General features: G+C 39.2%; 1 protein-coding gene across 30 annotated transcripts in view; it reads right to left on the bottom strand.

Moving 5' to 3' along the window:
* NT5C2 (5'-nucleotidase, cytosolic II) overlaps nt 1-15,319 on the bottom strand; it is a 178,688-nt gene that overhangs the window by 13,855 nt on the left and 149,514 nt on the right. For 12 of the 30 annotated variants that reach the window (XR_011382288.1, XR_011382291.1, XR_011382292.1 and 9 more), the window contains 3 exons: nt 2,479-2,596; nt 1,610-1,705; nt 1,278-1,301 (listed from right to left, as the gene is read on the bottom strand). Coding sequence is in view for 17 of the 30 variants with exons in the window: in XM_070057279.1 (XP_069913380.1) it covers nt 1,278-1,301; nt 1,610-1,705; nt 2,479-2,596 (238 nt within the window). In the remaining 13 variants the exon portion in view is untranslated. Of the gene's footprint in view, nt 1-1,277; nt 1,302-1,609; nt 1,706-2,478; nt 2,597-6,647; nt 6,709-15,319 lie in introns of all 30 variants that reach the window. The other 18 variants (XR_011382289.1, XR_011382290.1, XR_011382293.1 and 15 more) reach the window with 3 other exon arrangements.

The raw sequence follows: 15,319 nt of genomic DNA, 5'->3' as shown, positions 1-15,319 counted from the left end.
GATATGGGATGCTAGCTTTACAAGCCTCAGCTTATCCCGCTACACCTCACCACCATCCCCTAAATGTATCTTTTAGTCCCATTTTTCTGTGACTTTTTGAAGTATTTCCACATTCATAACATTTTTGAAACATTCTTAAATGTGTTTCCAAAGTAGCTATTTGAAAACTTCACTGGCTTGTTTGGGCAAAGAAGAGAGAGAGGTTTGTGTAGCCTGAACTAGTAAATCTGATTGTAGAACTAATTTACTGAAGTGCTTCCCCTCCTTATTCTCCTCTGCCTACCCTTCCATAACACAAAAACTCTTTCAGATATAAATAGAACTCTGGCTCGCCTTCCTTAGGATTCAAAATTAACAACAACAAACCAACAAAATGAGGTTACTAGTACTACCTGCGATCGTTCTAAATCTGCTTTCTGATATTCATGGATCTCAAACCTCTGAAGAGAAAAGCAATGAAAGAATAGTGGTTCAAGTACTAGCCAGCCCAGATGTGACAAGGGTTTTACACTGCTCTCCTTTGTATTCTTGGACGTCTGTAAGGCTGTGTAATGTCAGTCACGCCAGCTGAAGGGTCTTATATCAGCTGCTCCAGTTCTAAATGGGGGCATTCCTATGACCTCAGATTTAAAGGAAGCGCTGGCACATTTTCAGTTGGTTTGTGCCTCTTAACACAAAAGATATTTGCCAAAAAGACACTGTTTTTTTTTTTTTTTAAACAATGTCAATGGAAATTGTGGTGATTTTACTACTTTGCCATCAAGAATGAATACTATATAGAAAAATTATACAAAAGACTGATATATAACCTGTTTTGACTTGAAGAGTTATTCTGATATTACAGTGCCAACAGTAAATAAAATAGTAGAGATAACAGTAGAGAAGATAAATAACTGTAAAGTTATATTACAGAAGTTGTCAAACTGTGGAACTGCAATTTTTTTAAGAAAAATTTAGGATGTTTCACTCAAAAAAGTGGTAGATACTAAATTTTATCTGTTGTAAATATTGTAAATTTTTATAATGTAAATATTGTTTACATTATAATAATGTAAATATTCTGATTATAAAAATAATGTAAATATTCTGATTATAAAAATAAAACATACTTGTATTTATTTTAAATATTATTACTCTGTATCCCTAAATTTTTAAAATTTTAAACACACAAATGTCTAAAACTTTTCATTGACAAAAATGATATATTAGTTATTAAAAATCTTAGTCATTTAAATTGCTGTAGTTCAAACTTTTTTAAAGCACTTTTATGTACGTACCTCTTCTGAGCAGCTACCTGAGAACTGTATTAAAAAGGAGAAAATAAAAATCTTAGAATTTCAAGTAAACCAAAACCACTACAGTTCTTTTTGGGCAAGTTTCAAGATTAGTTTTGTGGGATGCTGTATAATTATAAGGGACTGAATTTAAACAAAACAGTCATTCTGGATTGTAACTGGCTAGTAAATAAATGTTAACTATCTTTATGGAAAGGAATTGCTCTTTAATGATGAAAAAATACTGATGTATATTAGAGCTGTAGAGACAATGTCATCTTCATTCTGTTTGATTATAGGAAACTAGAAAGAAGCTGAAGGCTCTTTGTACTCACCCCCTTATGAAGTTAAATCCATGTGCACAGACTAAGAGGTTTCCATAGGCATCAACTTTCAAGAGATTTCCATAAAGGGTGTCAAAGACAAGTCCCCTACATGGAAATGAAGATACTGTCAATAATGCAAAGTAATACAGGCAATAACTGTGTGTGTTGCCACTCAGTCACCCTGAATCAACCTCAACGAATTCAAGCTTTGCAACAACTCAGGTATGTCCCAAAACAACATAACCTTAGAGGTTAAAGTAAGTAAGCAAAATCTTAAAAATGAATCCCAAGCAACTAAAAGATTTTTACTTTGTCTAGACAAGCATAATTTCTTCCTTTAAGGTCTAAGAGCTTAACAGCTTAATCAAACAAGGTGGAAACTGTAATTCTTAATACAGCTGGTACCATTCTAAAACAGTGTCTTTATTTCCTTGGACAACTCTGCTAATTTCTATTTCCCACTATTTGATGCTGTATGTAGGCATCAGCTTTCCTCATCTTTAATCCTTCAAATCAAATCCAGAAATGCAAACTGCCAAGAAGGCTCTGACTACCAAGTGTATTAACAAAACATGTAGCTGCTCTCCAACAGCCAAAGGTAGGATGGGCGAGACGTCTGTGATCACTGCCCAACATATTTAATAAAATCCCTTGTCTTAAACATAAATGGGCCCTCTTCAATAGCAGTAAAATGAGCTCAATTCATGAATACAAATGATACAACATAAAGGAAATGTTCATGGCAATTTTAGAATTGAAATCAACCCCCAAAACCCAAAGACCTATTTGATGCACTTTTGGGGTCAGGGATAAATTTGGAATTACTAATCTCAGGGACAGGGGCAGTGATACTAATCTAAAGATATCTTTAAAATTACCTGGTAGGGAATGTAGAATCATAAGCAAAGCTGAGCAGCTCCTGGGGATAGCCAATAGAAACTAATCTCTCCACAGTAAGTTCAAAGCCAAGAGACTCATACTCCGGGGACTTGTACACTGCACAAAGAAGAGATTCTCATTAGTCAGCATAAAGGACACCAATTAAAAGAGAAGGCAAACTAATGAGTTTCTACTCTGCTCCAATTCCTCCCTCCTCCTCAATCTGCCAAAAATCTTCTTTTCCCTCAAATTACCCAAGTAATTAGAAAATCTAATTGTTAGTCTGTGGAAATAGGTCATATTATAGCAGGAGAAACAGCAACAAGACAAACTGTCAAACGTTTCAGAATGGTTCCTCATTAGGAAACTGATTCTAAACACTTTTTCCTTTTATCTATTCTTTCATTCCCACAATCTAAAGGAGGAAAAAAATAATGTATACAACCATGATATTAACCATAAGATTATAAGTAAACAGAAAACTAGGTAAGAGAGGGCTATACATATAGAAAGCTTCACTAATGTTCATAATTAATGTAAAAATCCTTCTGAGCATTTAAAAAACTATTTTTTGAATTCCTATTTGGCTTTATTCTCTTTCTCTAATCAGCATACTGATTTTACTTTTTAGATTAACTTGTTTTCTAAACAATCCTCACAATGTTACAGCCATCAAAACTGCATTTTACAAGTTATTATATAAACAAATCATAAAAAGACATATCACAGGTGGGGAAATCTGGATGTGAACTGAGAATTGGATCTGAAAGAATTAAGAATCATTTTATTACATGTGAATATGGCAAGGATAGGTACATGCAAACGTGTGTGTAAAAATTCATTTCCCCTTACCTACCAAAGGAACATATTGAGTTTGCTACAAGTCAAATAATGGATTTCAGATTCTGGGGTTTTTTCTCTATGACTGTGTATGTCTTAAGTTTTCCATAATGAAAAAACCTTTTAGAGTTACCAATGAAGTTCAGCACAAAGAAAATGCTGCTCCTTTCAATGGGGTTGTTCTAAATTAAACATTTAGGTAAACAAGGATCTGTCCATCAGTATTTAGGAGTGGGCAAGCCATATTAAAAATAAAAATAAAAAGACAATAAAGACAGCCAGCATGCTAAATATCAAATAAGGCAAAAATATCTGAGGGTACTTCAAAGTAGTTTTTTTTTTTTTTTTTAATGGAATTCAAAGGTAAGATTTTTGGTGCAAAACATTTTTTGAAATATGTACCATGAACTTTCTGAAGCCCCCTGAGATATCTTGTTTTGTAGTATCATAATAACACAACTATTATTATTACAGTTCTTCTATCTGTCGTTAACTCTGTTAGCCTATGGCTCAAAATGATTTTGCACTGCAATTAGGCTGCTTATCCAAGTTAGTGCTAATATTTTAGTGAGTATGATTCAACTTTCCAAAGGCAATCCTTTAGGATATTTGTAGAAATGGGTCAAAGTCCCAAAGAAAGGAATTGAGTGGCTGGGACAGGGAAAGGAAGGAGAACTTAAGGTATCCCTCCCTTCTATTCCATTAAAACTTGTAACATACTAATTCATCTACTTTTTCTAAATCAAATTAAGATTTTAAAAAAGTAAGCTGAACTTTCAAATAGTTTAATATACATTTGTCAGATTCAAGAAACAGAAGTCTACAATTTTTAAGGTCCTTTAGGAGTTGCCTAAACTCCACTTCCACGGACCAATGCCCAAAGAAGCCATCTTTGTTTTTTTGTTGTTGTTGTCTGAGGCTAAGAGTAATTTAACTGTAGCTAACATTTTTAAAACTGGCTACATTTTTTTTCCTTCCCTCAACTTCTGCCTCATCATCTCCAACTTCCCCACTTCAACTCCTAAAAAAAATGGCTGAAGCCTTAAATGTGGAATTTCTAAATCTATATGACATCCACATGTATGTAGAGGTGCTACATATTCACACACACTAACAGAGTAAGAGCTAGTATGACCTCAAAACCAGTAAGGCATGGCATCCACTGTTGTAAACTGGAGTATAAAATAACATCTCTTATTTTATTCCTACCCCAGAGATCCCACCCTAATTGCTAGTAAATCCCATTTTAACAAATTTTTTTAAAACAAAAAATATTTCTCAGTCCTAACAAGAGCCTCACTTTTTAAAACAATATTTAATGAAATAAAATTTCAGTGTGGCTACATTTCTAGTAATTGTAGGTAGGTAATTTAAGTGATTTATTGGTACTCATTCCTAGCAGATCTGGCCCACATAAAATTTTTTCAATTAATTCTTTCAAAGAATAATCTGTTGGAAATGCCTTAAGAACAGGGAATGAAAAAAACAAATTTTTATCTCTACCCAAGCTCACCCCTAAGTCAGCAATTTCCCCTTAGTGAATCAGGTAATTACAGAGAAATGGAGTAACTGGTAATCAAAACTTTAGTCTACGATACAACTTACTTAGACTGAAGCTCTAATTAATTAATTCAGAATTTCTGGTTGAAAAAAATACCAAGGAAAAAATCTCAAATCCTTACTTGTCTAGCACAAGAGCAGAAAATAAAATACAACATGAGGGTACTTCAAAAAGTAATGGAAAAATGGAGTTAAAAGGTTTATTTTGGTACACAAATTCTTTGAAATTCATGCAGTTCTTTTCCCCTACAATAACACATTTTCCACACACGTTTTGAAGACTTTCATACATTTGCCACATTGTATTTATTCTCAGGGCAGAACTTCCCAAGTGTTCAACTGAGGTGACTTTCTGGGAATTCCACCTATAGAAATAAAGTCTTTAAATTTTCTTTCAATCAGTTCAGAGCTCTTCCTAAAACTATGATGTATCTTCCCCATTGGATAACCCAAAGTTACATAGCAAGTACAAACAGCTGAAGCCAGAATTTTGGTTTTTCTGAGTCTCATCTAAAGCTGTTTTTCATGAGATACATTACCATTGCTAAAAATGCATTTCTAGATTACATATGCTTTCAAAACTTAAGCCTGGATGTTGAAACATACTAACTCTCCCTGCAATTTCTTCCAACTAGTCCAAAATAAACTGGTCCAGTCATAGGTGGGAATGGATTTAGCAAAGAGAGGCCAAGATCCACTTTAGCAACACTATCTATTTCATCAAGCTCTATATTAATCAGTAAGACCTACAAGCTATTGACATTATCTCATAAGCTTCCCGGATAATTATTTCAGCAACATGAACTCCCAGGTCACTAAATCATCTGCTAAAGCTCCATACAGTGCAACCATGGCTGGAAGGTCAGAACTGCAGCTGTGCAGAGAATAAATTTAGAGGTTTTATTCTAAGTGTCCCTTGGCAATAAACACACTTATTCTGACCTAGGAGGAAAAATTTTTGAAGCTTACAAAGCACCGCCATTCCTTAAAAAAATTAAAAAACTAAATTCTTTCTTTAATCAACCAGGCCCTTCAAAGCCAGCCTCAAACACGTGCAGGGAATCATATATACCACCTCAGACTGCAGAGCGATGTGCTGCTCCAAGCTGCAAAGGCTCTCATTGCAATTTCTTTCATAAAATTGTGCCAGGTTAATAATGCACAGCTTCAAGCTCAATTCTTACTAATGACTCTCTGTGGTTCCGAAACGCAGCCAGTAGCTTCAGAATAAACATAACCTCACACATTAACTGCTTGTTTCTTCCCCAAGAAGATCCCAGGGCCTATCCCAACTTACCCAAGATCCAAAGACAAAGGAAGTTTTTTTAAGGGCCAGCGTCCAAACGAGAGAACTGCTTTAGCTACTGGGACAGCACACAGTGTTCTCTGGTTATGTAACAAGACTATAAAGAGAACAACCAATGCTTTGAAAGTTGAGGCTACTCAGAGTGTTTAAAGGTATTCTTTACTCCATAATCTGCAAGAAAAAATCAGCTCTTCAAAAAATAACTGCATATTGTGGGGATGAAAGCTGTAGGCCCTGTTTTGAGTCCACGCTATTCACACAAGATAGAATCTGTGTGAGAGGATAAAGTTCCTTTGGATTGAGCCACAAACTTTCTGCAGGGAAGTTTGGAATTCTCATGCACTTTTTACCTTTGCCACCAAGACACACTGTGTAGTAGTTTACAGATTTTAGAAAAATGAAGGGCAAACCTCTACAGAGGTTCCAGCCTAGCAGAGTGCTGCTGCCAAAATGAGAACTCACATGAGGCAGATGCAGATGCAGTGTGTGTCACTCCAGTCTTGAAGGAGTTACACTGGCTCTCCTGTTAAAAAACAAAACAAAGCAACAAAACAAAAACAAAAACAAAAACAAAAGCTGGTTTTAAAACTGTTGTGATGGGCTGGAACAGAGAGAGACACCATTTGGAAATTGGTATTTACAGGAGTTATTACTGCCCTCCTATTACATCACTATCACTATCAGTAAAATAGCCTAAGCAGCCGTAACAAAAGGAGGCTTTTAAAAATAAGCCTATGGATAATTTGCTTTTCTTATACCCTGAGTCTGGAATGCACATCAAGTCTGATCCTGAAATGTGAAGTCAAAAGACAAATAGAAAAATGCATCTATTTGTCTTCTTAGTTCTTTTTCTCCAACACATTTCAGGTTAGTATGCTAGAACCTGAATGTAGTTTGTAAATGGTGTTTAAAATTGAACTCTAGCTAGTGAAAAAGATTAAATAAAGTATACAAAAATAAACCAGAGCAGTTTCATCCTGCTTTCGAGTACCCAGTTAAACTGAGTCTACAGTTGTTCTTAACTTCTCTACCCTTCAACAACTCAATTCGTCACCTTGCTCTAGACCAGAAAGGAACTGCATGCCACTAAAAATGTCTAAATTTGGCATGGAAGGCAATACTGTTACTTTGATTCTGTCGGTGGATATTTGCCTTCTGTTATAATTCTCCATAAAGTTAAAAGAAACTACTTGGTAACTGTGTTTAAGATGTATATGCACATTCTGTAAATATATTGACCTTTTTAAGATATGAATTAGATCTAATTCTATTTACAGGGAGTAATTTTCCCCCACAGGCATTCTTTTGAAAACATGTGGTTAGAGTCCTCTAATACATGATTAATTTTTTAAATGACAGCGAGATGATACTCAATAGAAGCATAGAAATGATAAAATGTAATGTCTAAAAGTCCTAACAACATTACAACCAGGAGAAATCACCATCAAAAGCAACTATGAAAAACAAATCCTAACCCAACAGCCCAAGAGTATCTTCTGTTCTTATTTAATCAGCATCAAAGCTCTCTATTTTGTTGTTAAACTATGCAATATTGGTTCTCTGAGAATGTAACTAGAAAAAGTAATAATGCACATTTTTCATTGAGGAAAATACTAACTGAAGTCTGTCCTTTTCTCATGTGAACAGTATCAGTGTGCTTTTTCCACTTGTCAAAGCTATGTGAAATTTCTAACACAATAATACAAAGGGAAAATTTTATCTCTAATTTATTAATGATCTTAATCATTAATTCACAATTAACGATCTAAAATAGATGAAATTCTTAAAATGACTCAGTTTTAATTTACTTCAGAAATCTACATACCCTGTAGTACTTTTAGTACTAAAAAGTAAAATGAACTCTCAAATGGCTAGATATGCAAACAAGTAAAATAAAAGGGATTTGGAAAACTGTCAATTTCAGTTCTGTAAAGGAAAAGAAATCAAATAATTAAGAGCATATTTCAAAAATATTTCTAAAAATTATAATTTCATTTAAAATAAAATTCATGTAAAATAAAATGAAAAGAATTGGCCGGCGCCGCGGCTCACTAGGCTAATCCTCCACTTGTGGCACCGGCACACCGGGTTCGAGTCCCAGTCAGGGCGCCGGATTCTGTCCCAGTTGCCCCTCTTCCAGGCCAGCTCTCTGCTGTGGCCAGGGAGTGCAGTGGAGGATGGCCCAAGTACTTGGGCCCTGCACCCCATGGGAGACCAGGAGAAGTACCTGGCTCCTGCCATCGGATCAGCGCAGTGCGCCGGCCGCGGTGGCCATTGGAGGGTGAACCAACGGCAAAGGAAGACCTTTCTCTCTGTCTCTACCTCTCTCACTGTCCACTCTGCCTGTCAAAAAAAAAAAAAAAACTATGCATATTTTATTCATGCTTATAAAGATGACTCATTTATTTTTGAAGATATATTTATATATTTGAAAGTCAGAGTTACAGAGAGAGAAGGAAAGACAGAGATCTGGGCCAGTGCTGTGGCATAGCAGGTAAAATCGCCGCCTGCAGTGCCAGCATCCCATATGGGCACTGGTTCAAGTCCCAGCTGCTCCACTTCTTATCCAACCCTCTGCTATAGCCTAGGAAAGCAGGGGAAGATGGCCCAAGTCCATGGACCTCTGCACCCACGTGGAAAACCTGGAAGAAGCTCCTGGCTTTAGGTTGGCCCAGCTCTGGCTGTTGGCCCATTTAGGGAGTGAAGCAGCAGATGGAAGACCTCTCTGTCTCTTTCTCTCTGCCTCTGCCTCTCTGTAACTCTCTCAAATAAATAAATTTAAAAAAAAAAAAAAAGAGAGAGAGAAAAAGAGAGAGAGAGAGAGAGAGAGAGAGATCTTCCAACTGCTGCATCACTCCCCAAATGGCTGTTGTTGCTGAGGCTGGGCCAGGCCAAAGCCAGGAGCTTCCTCTGGGTCTCCCATGTGGGTGGCAGGGACCCATGCACCTGAGCCATCCTACACTGTTCTCCCAGGCACATCAGCAGGGAGCTGACTGAGAAGTGGAGCAGCCAGGACCTGAACCGGCACCCATGTTGCAGGCAGTAGCTTAACCTGCTATGCCACAACACCACTGCCGGCAGCTATATAACTCATTTTTATAACCACTATCTCAAGATATTATAAAGTTTATCTGACAAACTTTGAGATTCAGATTCAGCCAGTGTGTTCTAAACACCTGTGTCAGGGCCAGGCAAGTGAATTAATGTGTAAAGTAAGGGTCCAAGTCTCTCCAGAGCAACAAGTGGTTACTCAACTATGGCTGACTTCCCTGTGGGAAAGAGGGTCAAATGTCTCCAACTGTACAACAGTTAGTTTAGATTTTCATCTGTCTGCAATCTCCTAATTTTGAAATACAAATCCAATTAAACAAATACTCTGTGAGTCAAACTATGGTCAATGAGCCAAAAAGTGTGAGCCTTGAGCCCACACTTTAAGTAAAATAAGTTACTCCTTTGAATTGTTTTGACTATTTATTAAAGTCTTAAAGAAGTAAACAGAGGGGGGCCAGCGCTGTGGCATAGTTTGTTAACGCCCTGACCTGAGGCACCAGCATTCCATATGGGCGCCTGTTAGAGTCCCGGCTGCTCCACTTCCAATCCAGCTCTCTGCTTTGGCCTGGGAAAGCAGTAGAAGATGGCTCAAGTCCTTGGGCCCCCACACTCACATGGGAGACCTAGAAGAAGCTCCTGGCTCCTGACTTCAGATTGGCACAGCTCCAGCCGTTCTGGCCATCTGGAGAGTGAACCAGTGGATGGAAGACCTGTATCTCTCTCTGCCTTTCCTCTCTCTGTGTAACTCTGACTTTCAAATAAATAAATCTTTAAAAAAAAAAAAAAAAAAAAGAAGTAAACAGAGTGGGGCCAGTGCTGTGGCATAGCGGGTAAGGACATGGCCTGCAGTGCCAGCATCCCATAGGGGCACCAGTTCAAGTCCTGGCTGCTCCTCTTCTGATCCAGCTCTCTGCTATGGCCTGGGAAGGCAGTAGAAGATGGCCCAAGTCCCACCCGTGTGGGAGACCTGGAAGAAGCTCCTGACTCCTGGCTTTGGACCGGCACAGCTCCAGCCATTGCGGCCAACTAGGGAGTGAACCAGCAGATGGAAGACCCCCGCCCCGTGTAACTCTTTCAATAAATAAATCTTAAAAAAAAAAAAAAAAAGTAAACAGTTTAGGTATTTAATGAACTCAGACTCCAGATGTAAATAAAACCATTCATTAATAACTACAAAGTATCCTGGATAATACTGTTCATCCAGGGAAAAACTGAGGGGGATATAAAGACTCGGGAAATTAAAAGAACCTTTGTGTGATCACTTGACTTGGTCTTCTTTCACACTACTATAAAAATTGTAATCCTGGGGCAGGTGTTTGGCCTAGAGGTAAGACACTACTCTGGATGCCCGCATCCCATACTGGAGGGCCTGGGTTCCAGTTCTAGCTCCTGGCTTCTGGCTTCATTCAGCCTGGCCCAACCCTGGCCATTGTAGCCATCTAGTGAGTGAACTAATGGATGAAATCTCTCTTTCTCTACTTCTCATTCTCTTTTTGCTCTCTGTAACTCTGCCTTCTAAATAATTTTTTTTTAAATCTCTCTTTCAAATAATAAATAAATAAACCTTAAGCAAAAAAAAAAAAAAAAGTTGCTGTTTGGGATGTCTGCATCCCATACAGGACTGCCTGCTTCAAGTCCTAGCTATTTTGCTTTCAATATAGCTTCCTATTAGTGTAAACCCTAGAAGGCAGAAGATGGCCCAACGACTTCCCTCCCCGTCACCAATATTGAATTCTGGTTCCCGGCCCAGCCCTTGATATTGCAGGCATCTCGGGAGTGAACCAGCAGAAGAAAGATCTGTATGTGTATATATGTGTGTACATGCGTGTGCTCAACTCTCTGCTTTTCAAATAAAATCTTTATAAAATAAAAATTTTTCTGACTCATTTTACATGTCTCATTTTGCAAGTCTCATTATATATTTTATGTAAAAGTAGTCTATAACTTATTAATAGTTTGTTGCTTTAGAGTCAAAGCTATAAATAATATTCCAGCTAGACACACCAAATCACTATAGTTTCTCTCAAATTCAGTTGATGCTAACTGGATGACTGATACAATTCAGTAAACATGGTATGAAATTTTCATCTTTACAACTCTTTTTTCTTGGGATAAGTCCTCATGATATAGTCTGACTAGGTTTTCAATTTGTTTGGCTTTATGATAATATTTATAACTTTATTAATCACAATTACTTTGTTAATTTTTTCTTCCTTTTTAGAAAGGGATCCTTCTTTTGAAAGACTTTTTTGTTCTTCACTGTTACCCTAGTTTCTCTGTTCAAACACTCAGCTTATTACCATATTTCATTGTTTTTTAAGAGGGATCAAAACAGCTTGAAAGCCCTTTAAAAAAAAAAAAACACATTGGGGCCAGTGCCATGACGCAGATTAATCCTCTGCCTGTGGCATCCCATATGGGCATTGGTTCTAGTCCTGGCTGCTCCTCTTCCAATCCAGCTCTCTGCTGTGGCCTGGGAAAGCAGTAGAAGATGGCCCAAGCGCCTGGGCCTCTGCACCCACTTGGCTCCTGGCTTTGGATCAGCAAAGCTCCAGCCATTGTGGCCATTTGGAGAGTGAACCAATGGACGGAAGACCTTTCTCTCTGTTTCTCCCTCTCACTGTCTGTAACTCTACCTCTCAAATAAAAAAATAAAATCTTAAAAAAAAAAACCACTATAGGGGACAATGAATGTATTTTATCAAACCACATCTATTTTTATTTTCCTTATCTTCAGTTCCTTAAGTCTTGTATTTTATATATATATATATATATATATGCATATATAAATAAAACATTCACTGAATTATACATTATACATGCTCATTCTTCCACATACAAATCTTTTGCATACAATCAGTTAAGAGGCCTATGGTGCAAGGTAGTGTGAAGTATATCCTAAATCTTGTCTCATGACTCTGGACAACAAGAACTTCTCTGGCTTTTTTGATGAAGGATATCTTCCCCAGTTTGTACCAAAAACTTTTCAATGATCTTTAGTCACACTAAAAGCTTCAAATAGATAACAACCAGTTTACATACTATCAATAGTATGTTTAACTTAGCTAAAGCTCCATATAACTTACTTTATCACTAACTCATCTTTCTTTAAGAAATTCTGGGGCCAGCACCATGGCTCACTAGGCTAATCCTCTGCCTGCAGCGCTGGCACCCCAGCTTCTAGTCCTGGTCGGGGCACCGGATTCTGTCCCGGTTGCTCCTCTTCCAGTCCAGCTCTCTGCTGTGGCCTGGGAGCGCAGGAGGATGACCCAAGTGCTTGGGCCCTGCACCCCATGGGAGACCAGGAGGAAGCACCTGGCTCCTGGCTTTGGTTCGGCCGCAACACGCTGGTCATAGTGGCCACTTTGGGGATGAACCAATGGAAAAAGACCTTTCTCTCTCTCTCTCTCACTGTCTAACTCTGCCTGTCAAAATAAATAAACAAACAAATAAAAATAAATAAGAAATTCTGGGGCTGTGACACCAGCATCGTAGGTGAGCACCAGTTTGAGTCCCGGCTGCTCTGCTTCCAATCGAACTTCCTGCTAATGTGCCTGCAAAGGCAGCAGAAGATGGCCCAACTACTTGGGTCCCTGCCACCCACATGGGAGACCAGGATGGAGTTTCAGGCTCATGGTTTTGGCCTGACCCAGTTTGGACTGTCGTGGCCATTTGGGGAGTGAACCAGTGGAGGAAGATCTCTCTCATCCCCTCCCTCCCTCTGACTCTTTCAAACAAATAAAATACAACTTAAAAAAAAGAAGAAATTCTGAAGCCCAGACACAAACTTCACATGGTCTGTGGTTTCAACAATAAAAGTGCTCTTGTTGCATACTGTGTTTGACACTTGACAGAGAAAAAGATAACCCACAGAATGAAATAATATTTATAAATTATTTATCTAATAAGGGATAAATATTCAGAATATTTAAAGAGATCCAATAAGTTAGCAACAACAACAACAACAACAAACCTGCCACTTCTTCTAAGAAGGTCTACAGACAGCTAGCAAGCATCACTACCCATTAGGGAAACATCAAAATCAAGAGTGTTGCCAAGAATGAGAGAAACTGGAACACTCATGCATCGCTGGTGGGAATATGAAATGCTACAGTCACTAAGGAAAACAGTTTGGTGGTTCCTCAAAAGCTAAACAGAGTTATCATATTACCCAGCAGTTCCATTCCTGGGTATATATCCAGAAGAAACGAAAGCAGAAACTCAAACATCCACTTGCACACGGACATTCACAGAAACCTTACTTCTAATAGCTGGCACATGGAAACAATCCAAATGTCCAGCAATAAATGACTAAACAACTGTAATATATGTATGTATGTATATACACACACACATACAATTCAGTCATAAAAAGGAATGAAGGGGCGAGCACTGTGGCATAGCGGGTAAAGCTGCTGCCTGCAGTGCCGGCATCCTATATGGGCGCCTGTTAGAGTCCCGGCTGCTCCACCTCTGATCCAGCTCTCTGCTATGGCCTGGGAAAGCAGTAGAAGATGGCCCAAGTCCTTGGGCTCCTGCACCCATATGGGAAGACCCAGAAGAATACCCTGGCTCCGACTGGCGCAGCTCCAGCCATTGCAGCCAACTGGGGAGTGGACCAGTGGATGGAAGACCTCTCTCTCTGTGTCTCCTTCTCTGTGTAACTCTTTCAAATAAATAAATAAATCTTAAAAAGAAAAAAAAAAAAAGGAATGAAATGCTGATACATGCTGTAAAATGGACCAAACTTAAAAACACTGGGCTGGGGGCCGGCACTGTGGCATAGTGGGTAGAGCTGCCACTTGCAGTGCCAACATCCCATATGGGCGCCAGTTCCAGTCCCAGCTGCTCCACTTCCTATTCAGTTCTCTGCTATGGTCTGAGAAAGCAGTAGAGGATAGCCCAAGTCCTTGGGCCTGTGCACCTGCATGGGAGACCCGGAAGAAGCTCCTGGCTCCTGGATTTGGATCAGCGCAGCTCTAGCCATTGCGGCCAATTGGGGAGTGAACCAGCAGATGGAAGACCTCTCTTTCTCTGCCTCTCCTCCCCCTCTGTGTAACTCTGACTTTCAAGTAAAAATAAATAAATCTTAAAAAAAAAAAAAAAAAAAAAAAAAACACTGTGCTGGGGCTGGAGTGGCAGTACAACGAGTTAAGCTGCCGCTTGTAAAACTGACATCCCCTATCAGAGTGCCCATTCAAGTCTTAACTCCACTTCTGATCCAACTTCCTACTAATACACCTGGAAGGCAGTGGAAGATGGCCCAAACACATGGGTACCTGACACCCATGCGGGAGACAGGACAGAGTTTCAAGTTCCTGGCTCCTGGCTTCGGCCTGACTCAGCCCTGTCTGTTGTGGCCATTTGTGAGTTGAACCAGTGGAAGGAAGATCTGTTTCTCCCACTCTCTTTGTTGCTCTACCTTTCAAATAAGTAATAAAAAAATACTGAAGAAAAAAAATACTGAAGAAAATTTTATTTTTAAGATTTATTTATTTATTTGAAAGTCAGAGCTACACAGAGAGAGAAGAGGCAGAGAGAGGTCTTCCTTCCACTGGTTCACTCCCCAGATGACCGCAACAGTTGGAGCTGTGCCGATCCAGAGCAGGACTTCAGAGCCAGGAGCTTCTTCCAGCTCTCCCACGCAGGTGCAGGGGCCCTAGGACTTGGGCCATCTTCTACTGCTTTCCCAGGCCATAGCAGAGAGCTGGATCAGAAGTGGAGCAGCCGGGACTTTTAAGAGGCGCCCATATGGGATGCCGGCACTGCAGGCGGCAGCTTTTCCCGCTATGCCACAGCACTGGCCCCCTAAATATATTTTTAAAGAGAAATAAACCAAATATAAAAACAAATGTTTCTGATTCCACTTCTATGAAATATCCAGAATAGGTAAATTCATAGAGACTGAGGCCAGAGCTGTGGCGCAACGGGTTAACGTACTGGCCTGAAGCACCAGCATCCCACGTGGGTGCCAGTTCGAGACCCGGCTGCTACACTTCCCATCAAGCTCTCTGCTATGGCCTGGGAAAGCACGGGAAGATGGCCTGCATGCCGAGGCTGCGGCACCCACACGGGAGACCCTG

The sequence above is a fragment of the Oryctolagus cuniculus genome, chromosome 15, assembly GCF_964237555.1.
Source record: "Oryctolagus cuniculus chromosome 15, mOryCun1.1, whole genome shotgun sequence".
NCBI lineage: Eukaryota > Metazoa > Chordata > Mammalia > Lagomorpha > Leporidae > Oryctolagus > Oryctolagus cuniculus.
This window is presented reverse-complemented; position numbering and strand designations above follow the sequence as displayed.